Source organism: Centruroides sculpturatus, unplaced genomic scaffold, assembly GCF_000671375.1.
Source record: "Centruroides sculpturatus isolate CEXI.00-Female unplaced genomic scaffold, Cexi_2.0 scaffold2179, whole genome shotgun sequence".
NCBI lineage: Eukaryota > Metazoa > Arthropoda > Arachnida > Scorpiones > Buthidae > Centruroides > Centruroides sculpturatus.
Window position 1 is genome coordinate 4,689 of NW_019386369.1, and position 20,072 is coordinate 24,760.

The 20,072-nt window shown below is 25.8% G+C and overlaps 1 protein-coding gene across 1 annotated transcript; it reads right to left on the bottom strand.

Moving 5' to 3' along the window:
• Window positions 1-1,041: 1,041 nt before the first annotated feature.
• Window positions 1,042-18,167, bottom strand: LOC111614701 (chromosome partition protein Smc-like). The gene is made up of 7 exons (XM_023356067.1): window positions 18,031-18,167; window positions 11,649-11,744; window positions 8,744-8,860; window positions 7,689-7,786; window positions 3,311-3,461; window positions 2,825-3,073; window positions 1,042-1,206 (listed from the first exon to the last, which is right to left on the bottom strand). Exons 1-7 carry the CDS (start codon window positions 18,067-18,069, stop codon window positions 1,057-1,059), a joined length of 900 nt encoding a protein of 299 aa, XP_023211835.1. The 5' UTR covers window positions 18,070-18,167; the 3' UTR covers window positions 1,042-1,056.
• Between the last annotated feature and the right edge of the window lie 1,905 nt (window positions 18,168-20,072).

Consider the following 20,072-nt stretch of genomic DNA (forward strand, 5'->3'; position numbering starts at 1 on the left):
GACTCAAAGTTAAAAACCTCATTAAAAACTAATTAATAATAATTGATATAAATTTGATACAAGCAATATTTATTTGCTTTCAATGTAAAATAAAAACTTAATTTTATTAACTAATGTTATAAACTTATTCATGAAAACAACCTATAAAAATTCATATATAGTTAGTTCTAACAGCTAATCACCTACTAACACAAAATAACATCTGTCCTATTAACTCAGAAGTTCTTGCTTTATTTATGAAAAATATAAGAATTTTCATTTTAGCAATGTCAACTTATTTGCAACATAAGAGAATGCACTATCAGTGAGACCACTTGAATTTTTATGCATTACTAATAGTAAAGTAAACAGCAAACTTATTATTTTTATCTAATGTTAAAATTGTTAAATATCAAATAAAATATTAAACAGCACAATCTCAAACTAATAAGCAACAAATATTTAACAAACTATAATTTAAAAATTTGAATTTTATTTGTCTTGCACAAAAAAAACCTGCAAAACTGTCATAATTTTTAAGTGTTTTTTATAATAATTATTATTTATGTACAGCCAGTCAGTCATTTTAAATAATTTGTAAAATAAATACTTTATTACATTTTAGAAGTCAATGTTATCAAACATTGTCTTACAGACTAATAATAATAATAATAAAAGCAAAACAATGGTTATTATTTATTATACAGGATATTCCACTTAAACCGGCCTTACTGAAATGATGAAACATTAATAATGTAAATTTTGTAGGGAATATTTGAAAGGTAAAATGTATAAGAATCTCAGAACTATATAAAAAATAAAGGAAAGAATTCAAAGAAGCATTAAGGTTACTGACATTAGTATTTTACATATCAGTTTGAACATGATTGTGTGTACACAAACATGTTAGATAGACAGATAAACATGTAACATAACACAGATACACAAGAACACCACTTTCAGCATCTTCCACAAATTTCTACATGTTTAAATAATGTGAAAATAAAATTTCTAATGAGTGCCTAAGTTAATGTGTATTGTTTTCAGTGAGTGAAGCCAATTTTACATGGAGCACTTTTATGAACCTATAGGATTCATAGTAAGTAATTTAATGTAACAAAAAAAAATTTGAAATGAATTCAAATAAATAATTACCTCAACTTGTTTATTTAACTTTTCACATACATTGAATGTATTATTATATTTCTCTTCAAAATCTTTTGTTTTCTGTAAGAAATAATTATTCTCAATGAAAATACAATATATACATGCAAAAAGAAATAATTCAAAACGTGTTCTAATAAATGTTAAGAAATAGTAATCTTGTTTAACATTAAAAATTTACAAGTTTTTCTCAAAATCATCATAATATTGCTGTGTCATATGAATCCAAATGAAAATATTATAGCTAAATCTTATACAAATTGTAAAAAATATCCTGTTCTCTGTTTACAATTAACTATAAAAAGAAATAATTTATTGATTATCTTTAAAGACACCAGAAAATACTCTGAAAGTTCAATGATTGATATGTTTTCCTGAATACTCTAATAAACATAAATTTTATGCTCAAGTTAGTTGAGAATTCATTATTTTGTCTGATTAATCACATTGGGTTTTTTGGACTTTTGCACATTTTCAGTTAATGAGCAAAACTTTCACATTATCACAAGGTGACACTTTCTGCTAATTTTAATTTCATTAACACAAAAATTATTTGTAAAAATTGAATTTTGTTGACCCATTTTCTGTTTAATCTATGATTATGACATTTTAAATAATGAATATGCTACAGTGCACAACAAAACTCAAGATGTCAAGAAAAATTCTTCTTTTTTAGTTCTCTGAAAACAGAACTCTTTGTAACATGTGATTCTATTGTTAAACTTTCAGACATTTGACTTTTGTACACATTTTCAAAAATACATTATGGCCAAAAGTTGGAACTTCTTAGTAACTTCAATTTTTTGTTATTACATCTTTTGCATCTAACTTTCATTATCATTTACCATAATCTCTCTCTCTACTTTTAATTAAAATTTGTCAAAGATAGATTGATAATTTAAGTTTATTTTTAAACTGTCAGAAGAATCAGTATTAAAAGAAAATATAGTTAATAAACAAAAGTAAATAAAATTTAAATATTGAAAATGATTATTTTAAATAAATACAAAGTGAAATTAAAGTTAAACACAAATTTTAAAAATTCTTGTTGAATTAATCAAAAATTACTTAACTTAAAAAAATATGATTCAGAAGATTTGCCAATTGCAGAGTATATTTAATATAAATAATCAATATTAGATGGAAATTTACTTAATATTTTCTACTTCTATTTGAGCATTGAAAAGAAAATACCATTTCATTCATAATACAAGCACCATCTTTGTTTCATAAAATATTTTAGGAGAAACTAATAACAAGTAAATCTAAATTATTAACAAAAATCATCTGTAAATACCAAAGTCTAAAAAACTAATATAATTTAAATTTAAATAACTTAATTGATTACCTGTGTGACTGTGTGACTACCAACTATTTATAAGTTCCATAAAGTTTAATATTTTTAAGTTAAATTTTTTAACATAATAATCAATAGAATGTGCTTAAAATAAAAATAGGTTTATCTTCAAATTGTTGAAATTTGTCCAATATGCAGTTAATTTCATGCTGGAGTTTATTTTTAAAAATTTTAAATGATTAATAGATCGACTTAATGAAAAATTGTTATATATTTCTTTAAAATAATAGTTAGATATCTTAAACAAGATTACTAAAACTTTCAAATCATATTTTTGTTAAAAAATACTTTTTAAATTTATAAAAATTAATTAAAAAAACTAACTTCAAACAATTTATTTATATTCTCCAATTCTTTGTTTTTCTCTTCTAATTCCTGCTTTAAATTTACAATGTCTTCCATTAATTGCTTTTGCTTGTTATCCTCTTCAGATTTATTTTTTTCCAAGTTATTTGCTTTCTCTCTCAAATTTCTATTACTACTCTGTAATGATCCAACAATGTCTTCTGCTTGTTTTGCTTCACGTTGTGCAATTCTTAGATCAATTTTAATTTCTGAAATTTCTGATTCTTTCTGAATTATAAAAATTTTCAAAAATAATAATAATCAATTATTACACAAATAAAATATAAATTTTTGATGCATTTATTACCATAAAACTAAATGATTAAAAATTTTTCATTAATATAGTTAATAAAATATTCTTAGTTACTTTAAATAAATTATTTAAAGACAATTATAACAAAAATTTTAAGTATTAACATGTTTTTATGCATGTGTCATCTCTCATATTAAAAATAAACAGCAAACCTTTTTTAACTGCTGCTGTAAGTCATCTGTTTTCATACGCTGTTTTCCAAGATTTTCTCTAACTTTCTCTAAATGAGTTTCAAGTTGACCCACTTTAGTAGTAAGATAAGCATTTTCTTGCTGAAGAACAGATAACTTATCTAATGATTTTCTGTTTATGAAAAATTAAATAATACTTGTACAAGCAGTTAATAAATTAAAACACAACTAAGATTAATCAGATTATGATCTATGTAAAAATGTTCAGAGTTGAATTCAAATCAACTTTGAAATTCAAGTTAAAATTTTATAAAATGAGATTCTATATTCTGACATATACTTCATTGAATACTGAAAATAAATATTAGATAAAGAATGTGTTAATATTTAATTAAAGTTTTTTATTGAAATATCTATAGTTAATATATATATATATATATGTAGGGGAGTATAGTTATGTAAAGAATAAGCAGTAAAAATTTAAGATGATCTAAAAGATTATATCATTCTCAAAAATTTAGATAATTTTGAGATATAACTACAATGTTCAAATGGCATTACACATTAACAGTCTTAATACAATGTTCACATTTTGTAAATAAGCAAATTAGTAAATTTGATGTCTTCAAGGTATCAAAAAGAAAGTAAATTTATATCTGGGGGAAAAAAACAGGATTTAGTAATTAAAATAAGAAGTAAAACCAATAAAATACATAGCTGCTAGTGCTTGTTAAGTTATGGCAATGCAACACTTGGGTGCTCTGCCTAGGGGGAGATGCCTTCCAGGATGTCTTTTTAAAGGAAATTGACCCCTATTTAGGCATTACGGATGTGGAGAAAACCCGGAAAACTATGTGGCCAGTCCGTCCGAGCAAGGTGCAAACCCACAACAGAACTCCCAGTGTTCAGGGTACAAAGACCGCTTGGCTATTGGTCACAAAGGATGATAGTGTGAGGATTCAATTGTAACAAATTATTTTCTTAATAAGTTAGAAATTTGATGAAATACAGTAGAGCGTCGATTATCTGAAAGTCAAATTATCCAAAACGTCAATTATCCAAAAGAATTCCAGTCGGCAAATTTAAGTTTTCGCCAGTGCTGTGGCACTGCAATCTTTGGCTATGTCTTGGGCTACTCAAATATTTTACGTTTTTGATACTAAATTAACTTCTGAAGTATAATTTTTTATTGTTTTTATATTTTTCAATATATTTATTTTGTTTGTACAAAATAAAAAAATTTTTAACAATACAATAGTCTTTGTTATGCTTAACATCGACAAAAATTCAACATGAAGCGACACGCAACGGAGAAAAATTTCAACATGGGATAGGTTAATATATTTTTTCGTACATAATCAATTATTCAAAATATCAATTTTTCTGAACAACCCCAGTCCGCAATTGATTCGGATAATCGACGCTCTAACCAATAAATTCAAGTAATATTTTAACATTAAAGTGACACATTTGTCACCTTATTTAGAAGAGACCTATGTTGAAGGGAAGTGAAACTTCCTTTTTCCAAGATTTTATCACACATCTCCGTAAAACATCTGTCATACGAACCAGGTAAAATATCCTGTTAGACAACAGTTCATCCCATCAGATGATGCAAAACTCAAAGAGTATGATTAGAGAAATTTACTGATAAAAAGGACAAATTCTCCTTATGTGGGGCAGTTCACTAAGATTCGGAACATGCCATACTTGACAGGCAGTCAACAGTATCCCACAACTGCCATAAGGAGAGACAGCTATAGAAAGGAGGCTCCAGATAACAGGACAGACATGAGATGATATCTGCATAGAAGAAGCAACCAGGCATAGAAGACCCCATCTCGATTCTCTCCTCATCCAAGCCATCCTCATCTCCATATCCAACAACCAAAAACATACATATAGGCTTGTTTAGGAAGCCCGTGTATAGACAGTCTCCAAAAATCGTGGAATGCTCAAAGCTCACTCCATTTGTTCCACTGACATATAACATTTATGGATGTAAAGGACAGCTAGATCTACCTTAATCGCTTTAGTTCCTAGCAATTTTTGATGTAAATGTAATTAAACATAAAAAATACTTAAAACTGAAAAAAAACGAAAGAAATGTGTTAATTTTGAAGAAAAAGCTTCAAATTTTAACTTCCTTTGTCCCACCTTCTGTGAAATTTAACACCGATGAATCATTGTTTACACATCTGGATGACCTTGAACTCAGCTGAGGTTGGATTTCCCGGGCATTCTGATAGACGTCGCGGGAGGACAAGGATTTAAAGTAGGGTGAACAGTAGCTGGCCGTATATTTTTAAATATTTTTAAAAAATTTGGAGACTTAAAAAACATTCCAAAAATTCAAAAAAAAAATTTCAAAAATGGCCTTAAGGACCGTGTTTTATGNTGTATTATTCTTTTTCTTTGAACTTTATTATAGATATATCTAATATATATATTAAATTCTATTTGTTTGTTACTCAACTGTCTATTCTTTCACATGACCCTATCGACTTACCCGCAACTCTCTCCACTCATTGCATTTTTAGCCCCTCCAATATTTGTAAGCCATCCAGTGACCCAGTGTGAGAGTCTAACAGACCCAATGACTAGAAGGACCAATACCTTCGCACGTATTCTGACAATAGTTTATCTCATAAAATGTAAGATAGCTAAATGTATTTCTTCTAGAGAGAAAACGTTAGCATAAAATGGGAAAAATAGCTACAATATATTATATATAATATATTGTATATATATAATACTGCTAGAAATTTTAGTGTTGGAATTTCAAAAGATGTTATATATCATATATTAAAGACAAATTCAAATATGATTATTGTCATCTTGAAACAAATACCATTACTGATACTTAAATAACAGAAAAAAAAAGAATATTGGATATAAGTATTTACAAAAACAGCTTACACTGAAAGTTAAATATTAAAATTTAGCATTTATGTTGAGTCACAAGACATTTGTAAATTATCAAAAGTAATAGCAAAATGTCTGATTTCTTGCAGACATAAATTAATGATCCAGATTAAATTTCCCATACAATGATGCATCACTATATTCTTGAATTAAATTGTGGTTATAGATTATGAAGCAGACAGTACATAGTCCTGATCTAAATCCAAAAATATAAAATATATAAACTTATAAGTGTATTTTGACACAATATATGTATGCTTTGAGAAGAATATAGGAATTGATAATTTAATATAGAACAAGAATAATACCAAAATCTTGTCCTATTTATGGAAGATCATATTTGAAGCCATTACTGCAGGTGGAAAAGCTAAAGATAAATAAACAAAAAAAAAAAAAAATACTAACACTATGTTCAAAATGTGAGCATAGTATTTAAGGTCTTGAAACTAATATACATTTTTCTTCTACTCTCAATCATTTCAGGCAATTTTCATTGTTAACTTTCAATTTCAAAAGTAAATAATGAAAATGTCAGCCTATATATATAAAAGTTAGCCTAATAAATTTATCTGTAGCATACTGCTTTAGTAATTTAATTACCTAAACTTCAAAAGAGAACTTAATGTAAGTTTTATGATTATTAACTTTACCTTTACCAATTAAATTAATTCACATTTTATAATCATTTATTAATGTTATTAATGTAAAGAATCTAGATCATCTAAATTATGAAATTTAAAAAAAATTGTACTCAAAAGAAATAATATACAAAATCAATTAAAATCAATAATGAAAATGTATATTTTCTCTTACTTCTGTAACAGCATCAATGAAGAATAATATATTGATCAACTAAAAAAAATATTTTATTTCTACATTTTCATATCAAAAAGAAAAATTTTTAATTTAATGAAAGCACCAGACTAATTATATAATAAAACAGTGTAATAATAAATTAATTTATTAAATTTTGTAATGAGACCTATTAGTCAGAAAAGAATTTGATGAATTAGTGAAGTAAAGTGGATAAATTTTCATATTTTGAAACATTTTTCTATAATCTCAAATTACACCATATTCTTATAAAAAAAAGTTTTATTAAAATAAATGTTACAAAAAGTTTTAAATGATAAGCAGTGGCATATACAAAATGAATAAAACAATTAAAATCAAATATTGTTTAGTATTTATATTTCAAATCATTTCATGAAAATGTTATATATTTCATTCTGTCAAAATGACTATTATTGAATAAAAAAAAAAAAGACAATATATTATTTAAAAGAAAAGTACACACATTTGTCAAAATCTACAAAATAATGTATAATTATAATTATTACTAATACTCAAAGATGTATACCTACCTCAAGCACTGATTATTAGCAGATTAAAATTAAAGAAAATAGCAAAAAGTTATTAATAAATTGTAATATAAATAATATTTTTTTTACCACAATAAAAAACTTTAACCAACCTTAATTCTCCTCCTTCCTTATTTACAACTTGACGACTTTTAATATTGCTATTCTCTTTTTTCAGTTCTTCAACATGGGTTTCTACTTTACTAATTTTCTATTTGAAAGACACATTGATTAAATAAATAAAATCCATAAAATTTTACTTATATATACTATTCTCCTATTAAATTATCCAGATACTTGCTAATCTCTCTTTTTTATTTTTTGAAAACTAACACTAAAATTTTTAGCATTATTACAGTTTCTAGAATAACCATCCTCCATCAATTTTCTTTCATACATCAAGCTCAAAAATTTGATTATGCCACTTTTTAATGGCATATTACAATTGTTGCCTTCATTTTTTTCATTAGTGTCCTCTCTCCTATACTAGATCTAATTCTTCACAAAGATTGTCTATAAGATAATCATCTAAACAAAGTTTGAAATAGTCCATCATACTTTTTAGCCTGTCTGAAGTATGACATGCAATATGAGGAATTGCATTATCACGCAGATGTACAATATAGTACATAGTCCAGATTCAGAACCCTCTGATTTTTACTTCTTAAGAACATCCTGTTGACTTACAGTTCTCAGAGAACAACGATGAAATTAAAGATACAGTCATGAACTTATTCGAATCATTAAAAAATTAAAGTATGTTATAAAAGATTGTACCTTATTTTTGGGACGTCTTATATATATACACATTTCATGTAAGGCAATGTACAAATTTACATAAAATACAATTGCAAACTCCATATTTAAATATGAAATAATTTAAATTTTAAAATGCTCAAACAATCTCATTTATTCAAGCAATAATTCAAATAATTTTTTCTTTCATGTATCAAATTTTAAATAAATAAATTCTTACAATAAAAATTCTAGTTTCTTAACTAGAATTTTTAACTTGTTCTTAAAAATTGTCTTAAAAGCAAATACATTAAGAAAAACATTTACAGTAGCAATAACAAATTTATTAATATTTATGACAGAATTTGTTTGTACATTGCTTAATTTCAATTTCAAATGTAATATCAGAAAAAATTATTAAATAATTACTTACAGATTTTAATTCAGAAACTGTGTTAACTAACTCAAATTCTTTCTCTTGTAGATTGTGTATATCCTTTTTATATTTATCATTAAATGCCTTTAATTCTTGTATTTCTTTTTCAGAATTCTATTAATAAAAGAAAAAAATTACACACACAATTAAGGTTCATATTAATTTTTGATACAGAATTAATTAATAAATACAATATAAATGAATACAGTACTTAATGTTATACTTTTTCATTGCAGTATTTAAAATATTAACTAAATCAAACTTGTTTAAATCAAAATGTAAAAATAATAATAAAGACAGAATTAAATACTGGGGGAAACCCATTCAGTTTAATTTCAGATATTACAACATATATAATTTTACTAAAACCAAATCTATTTTAAAGGATCTTAATATTTAAAGTCAATCTCATTATTATGATAGATTTTTTGTAATTTGCAACTTAAATGCAAAGTTAATTTGCTGCATTTACTTTAAATGTTTTAAAAATTATTTCCTTAAACTTTGTCCCTATGTATTTTTAACATAGAAAAACATTGTATCATAAATAATTGCGGGTTACAAGTATTATAAGCATATTATTTAAATTTTTTATTCTATTTCTCCAATAAATCTTTTTCTTTTACTGCTTTAACAAAATTAAAAACAAACTATTTTCATATAATTTCTTTTGTTATAAGCTTTATTTCATGGTATTGTAATTTTACATTGTAATTTTATATAGAGTTCTGTCTTTATGATAATGCAATAACTAAACAATTTTCACATTGAGAAACATTAAAATTTTTTATGATATGTTAAAAATTTCTAATTAAAAATTACGAGGGGCGCTTCTGTCTGCCGAAGCTGCTGGCACGTTTTTTTACTCACTTCAATTATAGGTAAAGATGTATCCTGTCAAATAATTTTACGTTAAAATATTACTTGTTTGTGCTGTGTGTTACATTATAACTGTTGGAAAATCTATCAACATAATTAATATGCAACGCTCGCCAATTAAAAGAGGAAGACCACCACTTCAAAAGTCAAAATCAACTAGTAGAAAGGAAACTGCTTCGACCACTAATACCAGGTTAATTACTGATTACAATTTACACGTCGAAAGAACTTCTCCTGAACCATCTTCTGCAAACGCAGGTTTGAACCCTGAAACTACACTTCTAAGTTCACAACTATCAGGTGAGCCATATGATTTTTTATCTTCTTCGCCAGGAAAAAATTCATCTGATATATCAAGTATAACACTATGGAATAAAATTTCTGAATTAATTAATGTTTCTAATACGAGAATATTAAGTCAAATGACTATTATCAAAGAAGATTTGGACCAGATTCGTAATAGTATCCAAGAAACTAAAGTCCAGAATCAAAAAATGAATAGCCAAATAATTAATCTTGAACAACAAATTGCTAATTTGAAAATAGAAAATGAAAGTATGCAATATCGAATGGACAATATGGTTAATGCGCAACATCGAAATAATATAATGTTATATAGATATCCCAGTAAAACTAGTCCTACCAAGCTAGAAGTGTTTAATCTTATTAATGAATCATTAGAATTACATGAAGTTACAATGGATGATTTAATAGCGATTATTCCAATAACTAAATCACAGTATCCAACAATTAAATTAATTATTAAAAATACCCAAATAAGAGATTATATATATTCGAGTTTTATAAAAATGAAACAGCAAAACCTATCGAACGTATGGAAAGAAACTCAAATTTCACAGGATCTTATAAAAAGATCTAGATTAAGACGTAAACAATTAATTCCTTTTTTAAGCGAGTTAAGGAAAGCAGGTAAATATCCAAAACTCCGAGGTGATACTATACTGTTGGGCAATTATTTTTTGACGTATAGCCATGTGTTGGAGGGGCTGGTATACTTGGATTCTTTTACCCCGTATTTTACTTCTGAGAATACTCCGCAATGACATATGATCAATTTAAACACTCCTATTCAAGATTTACGTATTGTTGAGTCTCAATTATTAAGTCCCTTGCCTGCAGCACATAATAATAATGAAAGTTTATACCGGATATAAGAATTTAAGAATGAAAATTATTAAAGCATTACTTCAGTTTAAAAATTATCTACATCAACGGTATTCAGTCAATATCGTTAAGCCAAAAATTTGTATTTCAATCTATTAAAATCTAAGAAATCAAATTACTATAAAAAAATTCAACAAATAATCTTAGAAAATAAAAACAGTGAACTTTTAAAGTTTACGATTAAGAAATTACGATGTTTCAATTGTGATCAATCAATGCAAATAGATTCTTTTAAATGGATAACTCTATTAACAGATTTACAGGAATTACAGTCTTCCTTATGCCGATATAAAAAATTTCTTTCAATGAAAGTTTAGATATTCCAATATCTATCGAAGAACTGGATATATCAATTCGTAAATTAAAAACGAAAACAGCTCCTGGAATGGATATAATTACCACTAATTTATTAAACTTCTTCTGCCAGCGGGTATGCAAGTTCTACTTGTTCTTTACAATCATTTTTATAAATCATTTATTATATTCTTACTGAGTGTCCAAAGATTGAAGAAGCGTAATGTAAATTCAAATTAAAAGAGTTTTTTGATTTAAATTAAGAAGAAAACTTCAGAACCAATCAAGAAAAAATTCCATTGTATAAGATGTATAATATTCATTACTTTTTTGTTCATATTTTAAAGAATTTGAAATATGATATGTAGATTGAATGATTAATATGTTATGTTTAGCAAATTTTATGTAACAAGATATTTAAAAAAATGTTTCAATAAGTATCAATTGTATCTTTTGTAATTCTCTAAAGTTAACCCCCTGTAACAAGATCTTTCTTATTACAATAAAGTATTTGTAATATTTATTTATTTATATTAAAAATTACCTGTAATTTGGATTGTAATTCTTCTTCTTTAATATTAAATTGTTCACTACTTTCTTCTTTTGCACATTTTTCTTCTTGTAATGCAATCTCTAAGGCCTTATAAGAATAGAAAGTTAAAATAACACAGAAATATATAGGATTATAACAAATAATAACTGAAGCTAATCTACATTCCAAAAAGATTGCATTTTTTCAAATGAATTTTTGGTAAAGTAAAAATTATAATAAAAAATTTCACATATTTAATGTTTAAGTAATGTTAAAATAATATTCTTAATAATAAATTTTTACTCTTAAAGCAAAAAATATGATAAATCTAAATTTACTCTATCCTTAATCTATATCGTGATTTGAATTGATTTACAGGGTATGTAAATTATGAGAAATTTCATAGCAAACAAAAATTTAGATAAAAATGAATTCTATGTACATGACAACAATTAAAAACAAATCACTGCACAAGTAAATTGGAAATATAATTACTTATAAGTTAATTACTTAGACATCAAGATTCGGGTAGTGTCTAATGAGTTAAACACCACAATTTATCACAAACCTACAAATGTCTCCCTCTTCATACCATCAAATTCAGCTGACCCATGGTCATATAAAGGCAGCCGCTTCCCGCACACTAGTCATGAGAGCATACTGACATTGTACTGAGCTGTCAGATACCAACAAGGAGCTTGAGCAACTGAAACATATTGCATCCAACCACGGATACAGTCACTCAATAATCAACACTGTAGCTTCTACACATCTAGCTAAGTCATTCAACATCAATACAAGAAGTAACAAAACAGAGTAATCAGGTAATCCTAAGCTATGAACCGTCCCTGCATTACATTTACAAGAAGACTGCCAAAGATTTAAACCTACATGTAACTTATAAGAGGAAACCCAATGTTTTCTGCCTTCTGTCTAATGCTAAAGACAGCACAGAGGACACAAGAGTACCAGGAGTTTACTGTATCCCATGTACAGGATGAATGGTTTAACAGGAGACTAACATATATCAGATCCACTTACAGATCTCTTTCAGGGGTTACGTGATCACAAATACAATGTAGCAAAGGGAAATATTAATATTGCTCTGACCCATTATGCCACCGATCTGGGAGTTCCCCATTGGGACGAGGCTACCCTGATACACAGTCTTTGACAGACACAACTTCTATGGCCTCCAATGATCATTGGAGGCCATAGAAATCTACAGAGCTGACAAAAATGAAACATGCATCAACATGAATTGCGTTCCAATTCTGCACGCCTGGAAATATTATTTAGACTCCCAAATTTATAAATTTAAGTTTATTAATATTTTCATTTTAAAAANATAATCCTCAGATACCTGGTAATATTTTCTACATGATATGAAGCACTTTATTACATGGTAAAAAATAAAATTTATTTATACGTCAGATAGCATTTGCGGGAAGGATTTAAATCTGTTATGTAATGTTATAAAAAAAAAGTTTTCAACTTATGATTTGCCACTATTTTCCAAGTAATTAGTAATTTTTAATATAAAATAACTGATGATAATAAATCATATTAGTAAAAAACTACTTTTTCACACTCTAAATTAAAAAAAATTCACAGAACTTTCATAGTACAAATTATTATTTTTTTCCTGTGATGAACTTTTCCTAAGTCAATGACCTGGCAATAAAATTCATGAGAAGAGGCAATAGAATTCATGAAAGAAAAAACTTTTCACATTTCTTGATGTAGGTTTATTTCAATTTTTTAACATGTTTACCAGACACAATCAAAATTTAAACAAATACCCATTCTTTTGAACATATCAATTAACACCTCTATGTAAATATACCCGAAATTATTTTTATGTACATATGTATGTAACATAACGTATACACACAACATATACATACATAATGTGTATACACACACACACAATGTTTAAATCTATTAAAAAACCAATATGTGGAATCCTCATGTTGTGATATAATTTTTCTTTTAGAATGCCACTTTTATTTTTTAATTTCTAGAACATTTTTTGAAGTTGTACTGATCATTCTGTTTGAATATATTTTAACTGATGACGCTTTAAATAAACTAGGCAAAAGTGTTTTAACAAAAATTAATGACGATGATGTTCTGTTTATACACCAAGTAAAAAAAAAAATGTATTCACAGAGACTTGGGAAAGTTTTTTTTTTTTATTAAAAATTAATGCAATTTCCAAATAAGTGAAGAAGAAAAAGAAGACAAATTTATTTTATTTATTTATTTTTTTTTTAATTAAAGTGGCCAAAATATTAATAATTCCAAAACAGTAGAGACATCAACTTCAAACAAGAATGTCAAAGCTGTTGTCAATAATCATGTTCAAGATAAAATAAGATTATTTATAGAAGTTGCAACAGACATCTATAATGTAAATGTGCTAAATGTAGATTAGACCTTTTTGAAGAAATGTAAGTAAAACTCCAATCAAAAGCATAATTCTAAATATTGCTATTTTGCATAAAATAATAAAATTTGCATTTCAATAGAAATTTTGTGTTTTTTGCAAAATTATAACAATAGGCCTACTTAAATTGCAAGTCAGCTAAATTTAAAATTCTATTAATAAAACTATCTTGAAAACTATTAATATTCTCTACAGAATTAACATATTCAAGATAAAAACACAAATTATTATAAACCAAAGATCAGAATTTAATCCAAACTGAATGATTAAACATTTCATAAAAATTAAAATATATTAAGCAAAAATACAGTAAAGCCTGTGTGAACTGGAATTGCACTGTATTAATGTAATCCATATGAGCTCAATGACATCAAACAAGCCAATTTGAGTACCAAGAACTAATCTCTAACTCTGCCATTAAATTTCTAAATTTCATTATAGTAACACACAGACCAAGTTATTTTGTGTTCCAACTTCAAAAATTTTAATAATCTAATTTTAAATTTCAATCTGTAATTTCCAATAGTTGCTCTTGAATATTCAGTACTAGTTAGTTACTAACTACTACATAAAAGTCAAAATGGCAGACCTATGTTACCTTATTTTCATTGTTTTTAATGAATTACATTTGTTGCTGTTCTCAAGAACTCTATTCTTGGAAACTCATTTAATTCTTGAAAGTTCTCAATTCTTAGAAGTATTCAATTCTCCCCTGGTTAATTCTAANATAAAATAAATTAAATTCAAAATAATCATCAATTTTATTTTCATTAATAATCATTACAGAATTCTTTAATGCAGTTTTGAAATTGTAGATCAGTAATATCTTAGTCTTGATCACTCTCATTTATTACTTCAAAATTTTTGAAGTAATAAATGTTTTATAAGTTTATCATTTATTAACTGATATTTCTCCTGCTCCAATTATGATCCTCTGTCATGAGAACTGATTTCTTTATTAGTACAGGTAGCCCTCGGTTTACGCCAGCTCAATTTACACTGATTCACAATAACACTGCTGCACAATTTGCCATTTTGCGATGTAATTCTCCGATTTTCCCTATGCTAGACTGATTTTCATTTCAGTGTTGATGTATTTACCGAGCCACAACATTGTAAATTCGTTAAAACAAAGATTTTTATTGAATATGTTTATTTTTTTCTGTTTAATATTATTGGGTATGTATACATTTGCATTAAATTAATATTAAAATACTAAATGTTTAGGTATCCACGAGTCAAGTTATTAAACTTAATAGTCCAATAAATGGTGTCCGAATCCATAGCGCCAATGAATGTATCATTGGATACAATGAATGTATCCCGTATCAGTTCATTCAGGAAAACACCTTAAGACGCAGTAGCACTTCTGGCGATCACAAACCATCATTAGTGAGACAAATCTACTTCTAGTTGGCCAGACAATACTTTATTAGCCAGACGATATCTACTTCTTGTCAGTCAGACGATATCTATCTCTCCTTAGCCACCTTGAATTTTCCTGCTCAAACTGACCTTATATATGTGCTATGGCAACCGGTGGTCGACAATCAGTGTCTCCACTCATCTGTAGCTCTACGTCGGGTTAATGTATCCTTTCAACTATGGAAAGTTTGATGGATGAACTTTGTGAGTTCGACACTGATTGGGAGTGAAGTGCAAATGTAAAAAGGAACATCATTGCATCCATTCGACCATATTCCAAAATTCTCAATGAAAGAAAACAAAAATATAAACAATTAAAGATGGATACTTTTTCTGAAAAATGTAAGAGATCTAAAACTAAATTTTTTAATAAAAACATTTCACTTTATTTTAAGATAAAATACATTTTAAAAATTAAATTTATTGTATTTTGTATTATATTGTATTAATAAACAAAACTATTTGCATATTTTTCACTTATGTAGAACCTAACCCTATACTTCAGTGTAAATATGGGTTCATTTTATGCTGATTTGATTTGCTCCAGCTTTTGTAGGAATGGAACTGCAGCATAAACTGAGGGCTACCTGTAATGTTTTGTAATATTGATTAAATATTTTATTAATTTGATAATTTATTATATAATAGAAGTATTTGGAAAATGTCAGATGAAAACAATATAATATTGAAGATCAAAATACATAAATTTCCAGAATGATTTTTATAAGAAATGTAAATGTATATATATTATCAATACATCATCAGTGGAAAAAAAAGTTAACATTGATTGAATATCTAGAACTAATAAAAACATGCAATACATACGAGAGAACATATTTAAATAAACTATTATTAAAAATTTTAATATGAAAATAATAAAAATCAATATGAAATTCACAAACCAAAAATATAAAAATTATAGTAATAAATTTTAATTAAAATTATTTATATATGAAGGTTGTATGAACAAAAGATTTATGTATATATTCTGAAAAATCGTTTGAAAAAGTAATAATTTGATTTTTTAAAACCAACTCTTACTTTTTTTTTTTAAATAGTGATGTTTTTTCTACTGTAAAAACAAACAGAATTTATATATTTTAATATATACTGAATATTCATTCTCCTCAATAGCTTTCTACTACATTACATACTTCTCTACTTACAAAATCTTTTTCATAAACATTATGAATAATAAAAAGAGCTATACAGAAGAATATTTCAAAAGTTATATTTAATTTAATAAAAAAATAACGTGATTAAAACTATTTTTCTGAATTATATTTAAAATTATGAATAAAATATAATATTAAATTTTAAATTAAAATTTCAATAATAAAAACTAAGTTAAAAAACTATCACATTAAAATTAACTGTACCCTAAACTCATCTAAAAGTTTTTCCTTTAAAGATGACATATCTTCCAATTGCTTCTTCAACAAAATTATTTCATTATCTTTATTTTTATTCTCTTCCTCAATATTCAGTATTTTAATATTTTCCTAAAATTGTTAAGACAATAAATATANAACATTTCACTTTATTTTAAGATAAAATACATTTTAAAAATTAAATTTATTGTATTTTGTATTATATTGTATTAATAAATGAAATTATTTGCGTATTTTTCACTTATGAAGAACCTAACCCTATACTTCAGTGTAAATATGGGTTCATTTTATGCTGATTCAATTTGCTCCAGCTTTTGTAGGAATGGAACTGCAGCATAAACTGAGAGCTACCTGTAATGTTTTGTAATATTGATTAAATATTTTATTAATTTGATAATTTATTATATAATAGAAGTATTTGGAAAACATCAGATGAAAACAATATAATATTGAAGATCAAAATACATAAATTTCCAGAATGATTTTTATAAGAAATGTAAATGTATATATATTACATCATCAGTGGAAAAAAACGTTAACATTGATTGAATATCTAGAACTAATAAAAACATGCAATAGATACGAGAGAACATATTTAAATAAACTATTATTAAAAATTTTAATATGAAAATAATAAAAATCAATATGAAATTCACAAACCAAAAATATATAGTAATAAATTTTAATTAAAATTATTTATATATGAAGGTTGTATGAACAAAAGATTTATGTATACATTCTGAAAAATCGTTTGAAAAAGTAATAATTTGATTTTTTAAAACCAACTCTTACTTTTTTTTTAAATAGTGATGTTTTTTTCTACTGTAAAAACAAACAGAATTTATATATTTTAATATATACTGAATATTCATTCTCCTCAATAGCTTTCTACTACATTACATACTTCTCTACTTACAAAATCTTTTTCCTAAACATTATGAATAATAAAAAGAGCTATACAGAAGAATATTTCAAAAGTTATATTTAATTTAATAAAAAAATAACGTGATTAAAACTATTTTTCTGAATTATATTTAAAATTATGAATAAAATATAATATTAAATTTTAAATTAAAATTTCAATAATAAAAACTAAGTTAAAAAACTATCACATTAAAATTAACTGTACCCTAAACTCATCTAAAAGTTTTTCCTTTGAAGACGACATATCTTCCAATTGCTTCTTCAACAAAATTATTTCATTATCTTTATTTTTATTCTCTTCCTCAATATTCAGTATTTTAATATTTTCCTAAAATTGTTAAGACAATAAATATATTTCAATTAAACATAATATTTATTAAAAATACAATAATGCACAATTGAAACTTAAAAGATATTTTGTTAAAAATATGTAACAATCCTTTATTATAATCATAATTTATTTAGTATTAAGCATGTATTATAAACAATACAGTAGAGTATCGATTATCCGACTCAATTGCAAACTCGGGTTGGTCAGATAACTGAAAAAAATTGGATAACCGAAAAAAATGAAAAAACACATTATTAATATAGTATATTGCTATTAACCAACTTTGCGTTTAATTTTCATCAATGTTAAGCCTAACAAATTTTTTTTTTAATAATAATCGTTGCTATTGTATCGTTACAACTTATTTTTAAATTATTTTATTGCTCACAAAACAAACAACCACTCGTAATTAGAAAATTAAGTCTCGTTTAAATACTGGCTTCACTTCAATGGTCGAGCCATGTTGCCAGCTAAAACACACAAATTTAACAAAAATAATATTAAAGTAGCCAAGACATAAACAAATATTGTAGTGCCACATCACTAGCAGACATTTGAAATTTGCCGACTAGAACGGTCGGTTAACCGGTGTGATGGTTAATCGGAGGTTGGATAATCGATGCTCTACTGTACTTTCTATTTAAACAACATTTACCACTGATTGTACTTAAATGTAAAATTAAATATAAAGTAGAGGATAAAAAATTCATTTNACACAGCTTTAATTTTTGACACTAGTGTATATTTTTGTATTGAATTAAAGTTTACATATATGATAATCCTAATTAAAGTAGTTCCATTCAACACTCTCTGAAGAAATGTCCAACAGTTCAAACAACCAAATTTTGTATGCTGATGTTTCAGGACATGCAGAAAAGTTTTTCACAGAAAAAACTTTAGTACCAAAACTCACCAATAAGGATCTTATGGCACAAGTGGAAAAAAACCATACTACAGACAGAAATTTCTAGGTGTAAAAAGCTGTCCATGCAGCACCACTAGACCTATAGTGATAAATTTTATAACTAAATTCCTCCACAGAAATTTCTTCCTGTTCTGAAACATCAGCATTTGGATTGCAACATCTCTTTCCAGACAGTATTGCATTAACTATGATCACCATGTATATACATGCAAACAAACATTACTTTAATATTTTCAAAATATTTATACTGAAGTATTTCTTTCATATAAAAATATATGATGAGATAAAAACAGTTACAAAATACAGAATTTGTTCAATAATAATTTTCTAATATAATTGATATCCTTAACATCAATTAAAGTTATGCTAATTTTAACTAACAAATTGAAAAATTTACTTTTAATTGAAAGTTTTATTTAGTTAAAAAAAATAAATGTTCTTCCTCCTCCTCCTGTCTTTTACAAGTCCTATCATATACTGTATATATTGGGTTGTTCGGAAAGTAAGTTCGTTTTTTTACCACTAGACGGATTAGTAGTATTTTTTCTGTCATTTTCATTCTAAACCATATTATCATTATATATTTTGTCAGCTAGCATTTTAAGGCTTATTTATAAAAAAATTTTGTTAGATTTTGTGAAATTATTTATTTTTTGTGTCCCATCAAATATGGAAGATCAAAAGCAGCTTTTTGGCATATTTTGCTCTTTTATTACTGAAAAGGTAAGAATGCTGTTCAAGCGAGAAAAAAATTGTGTGATATGTATGGAGATGTGTTGAGAGAAAGACAGTACCAAAACTGGTTTACAAAATTTCGTTCTGGCAATTTCAATATTGAAGATGCACCACGTTCTGGATGGCCAGTTGAAGCCAATGAAAACAAAATAAAGATACTGATTGAAGCAAACTGCTGAATAACAACACGTGAAATCACTAAGAGATTAAATTTGTCAAATTGAACTGTTTATGATTACTTGAAACAAATTGGTTT

Coding starts and splice junctions, on each gene's coding strand:
- LOC111614701 (XM_023356067.1), bottom strand. CDS start 18,069: ATGTCGTCTTCAAAGGAAAAACTTTTAGATGAGTTTAGG. Junction 8,861..11,648: donor AATTACAATCCAAATTACAG/GTAATTTTTAAT, acceptor TTTTATTAATAG/AATTCTGAAAAAGAAATACA. Junction 7,787..8,743: donor CAGTTTCTGAATTAAAATCT/GTAAGTAATTAT, acceptor TCTTTCAAATAG/AAAATTAGTAAAGTAGAAAC.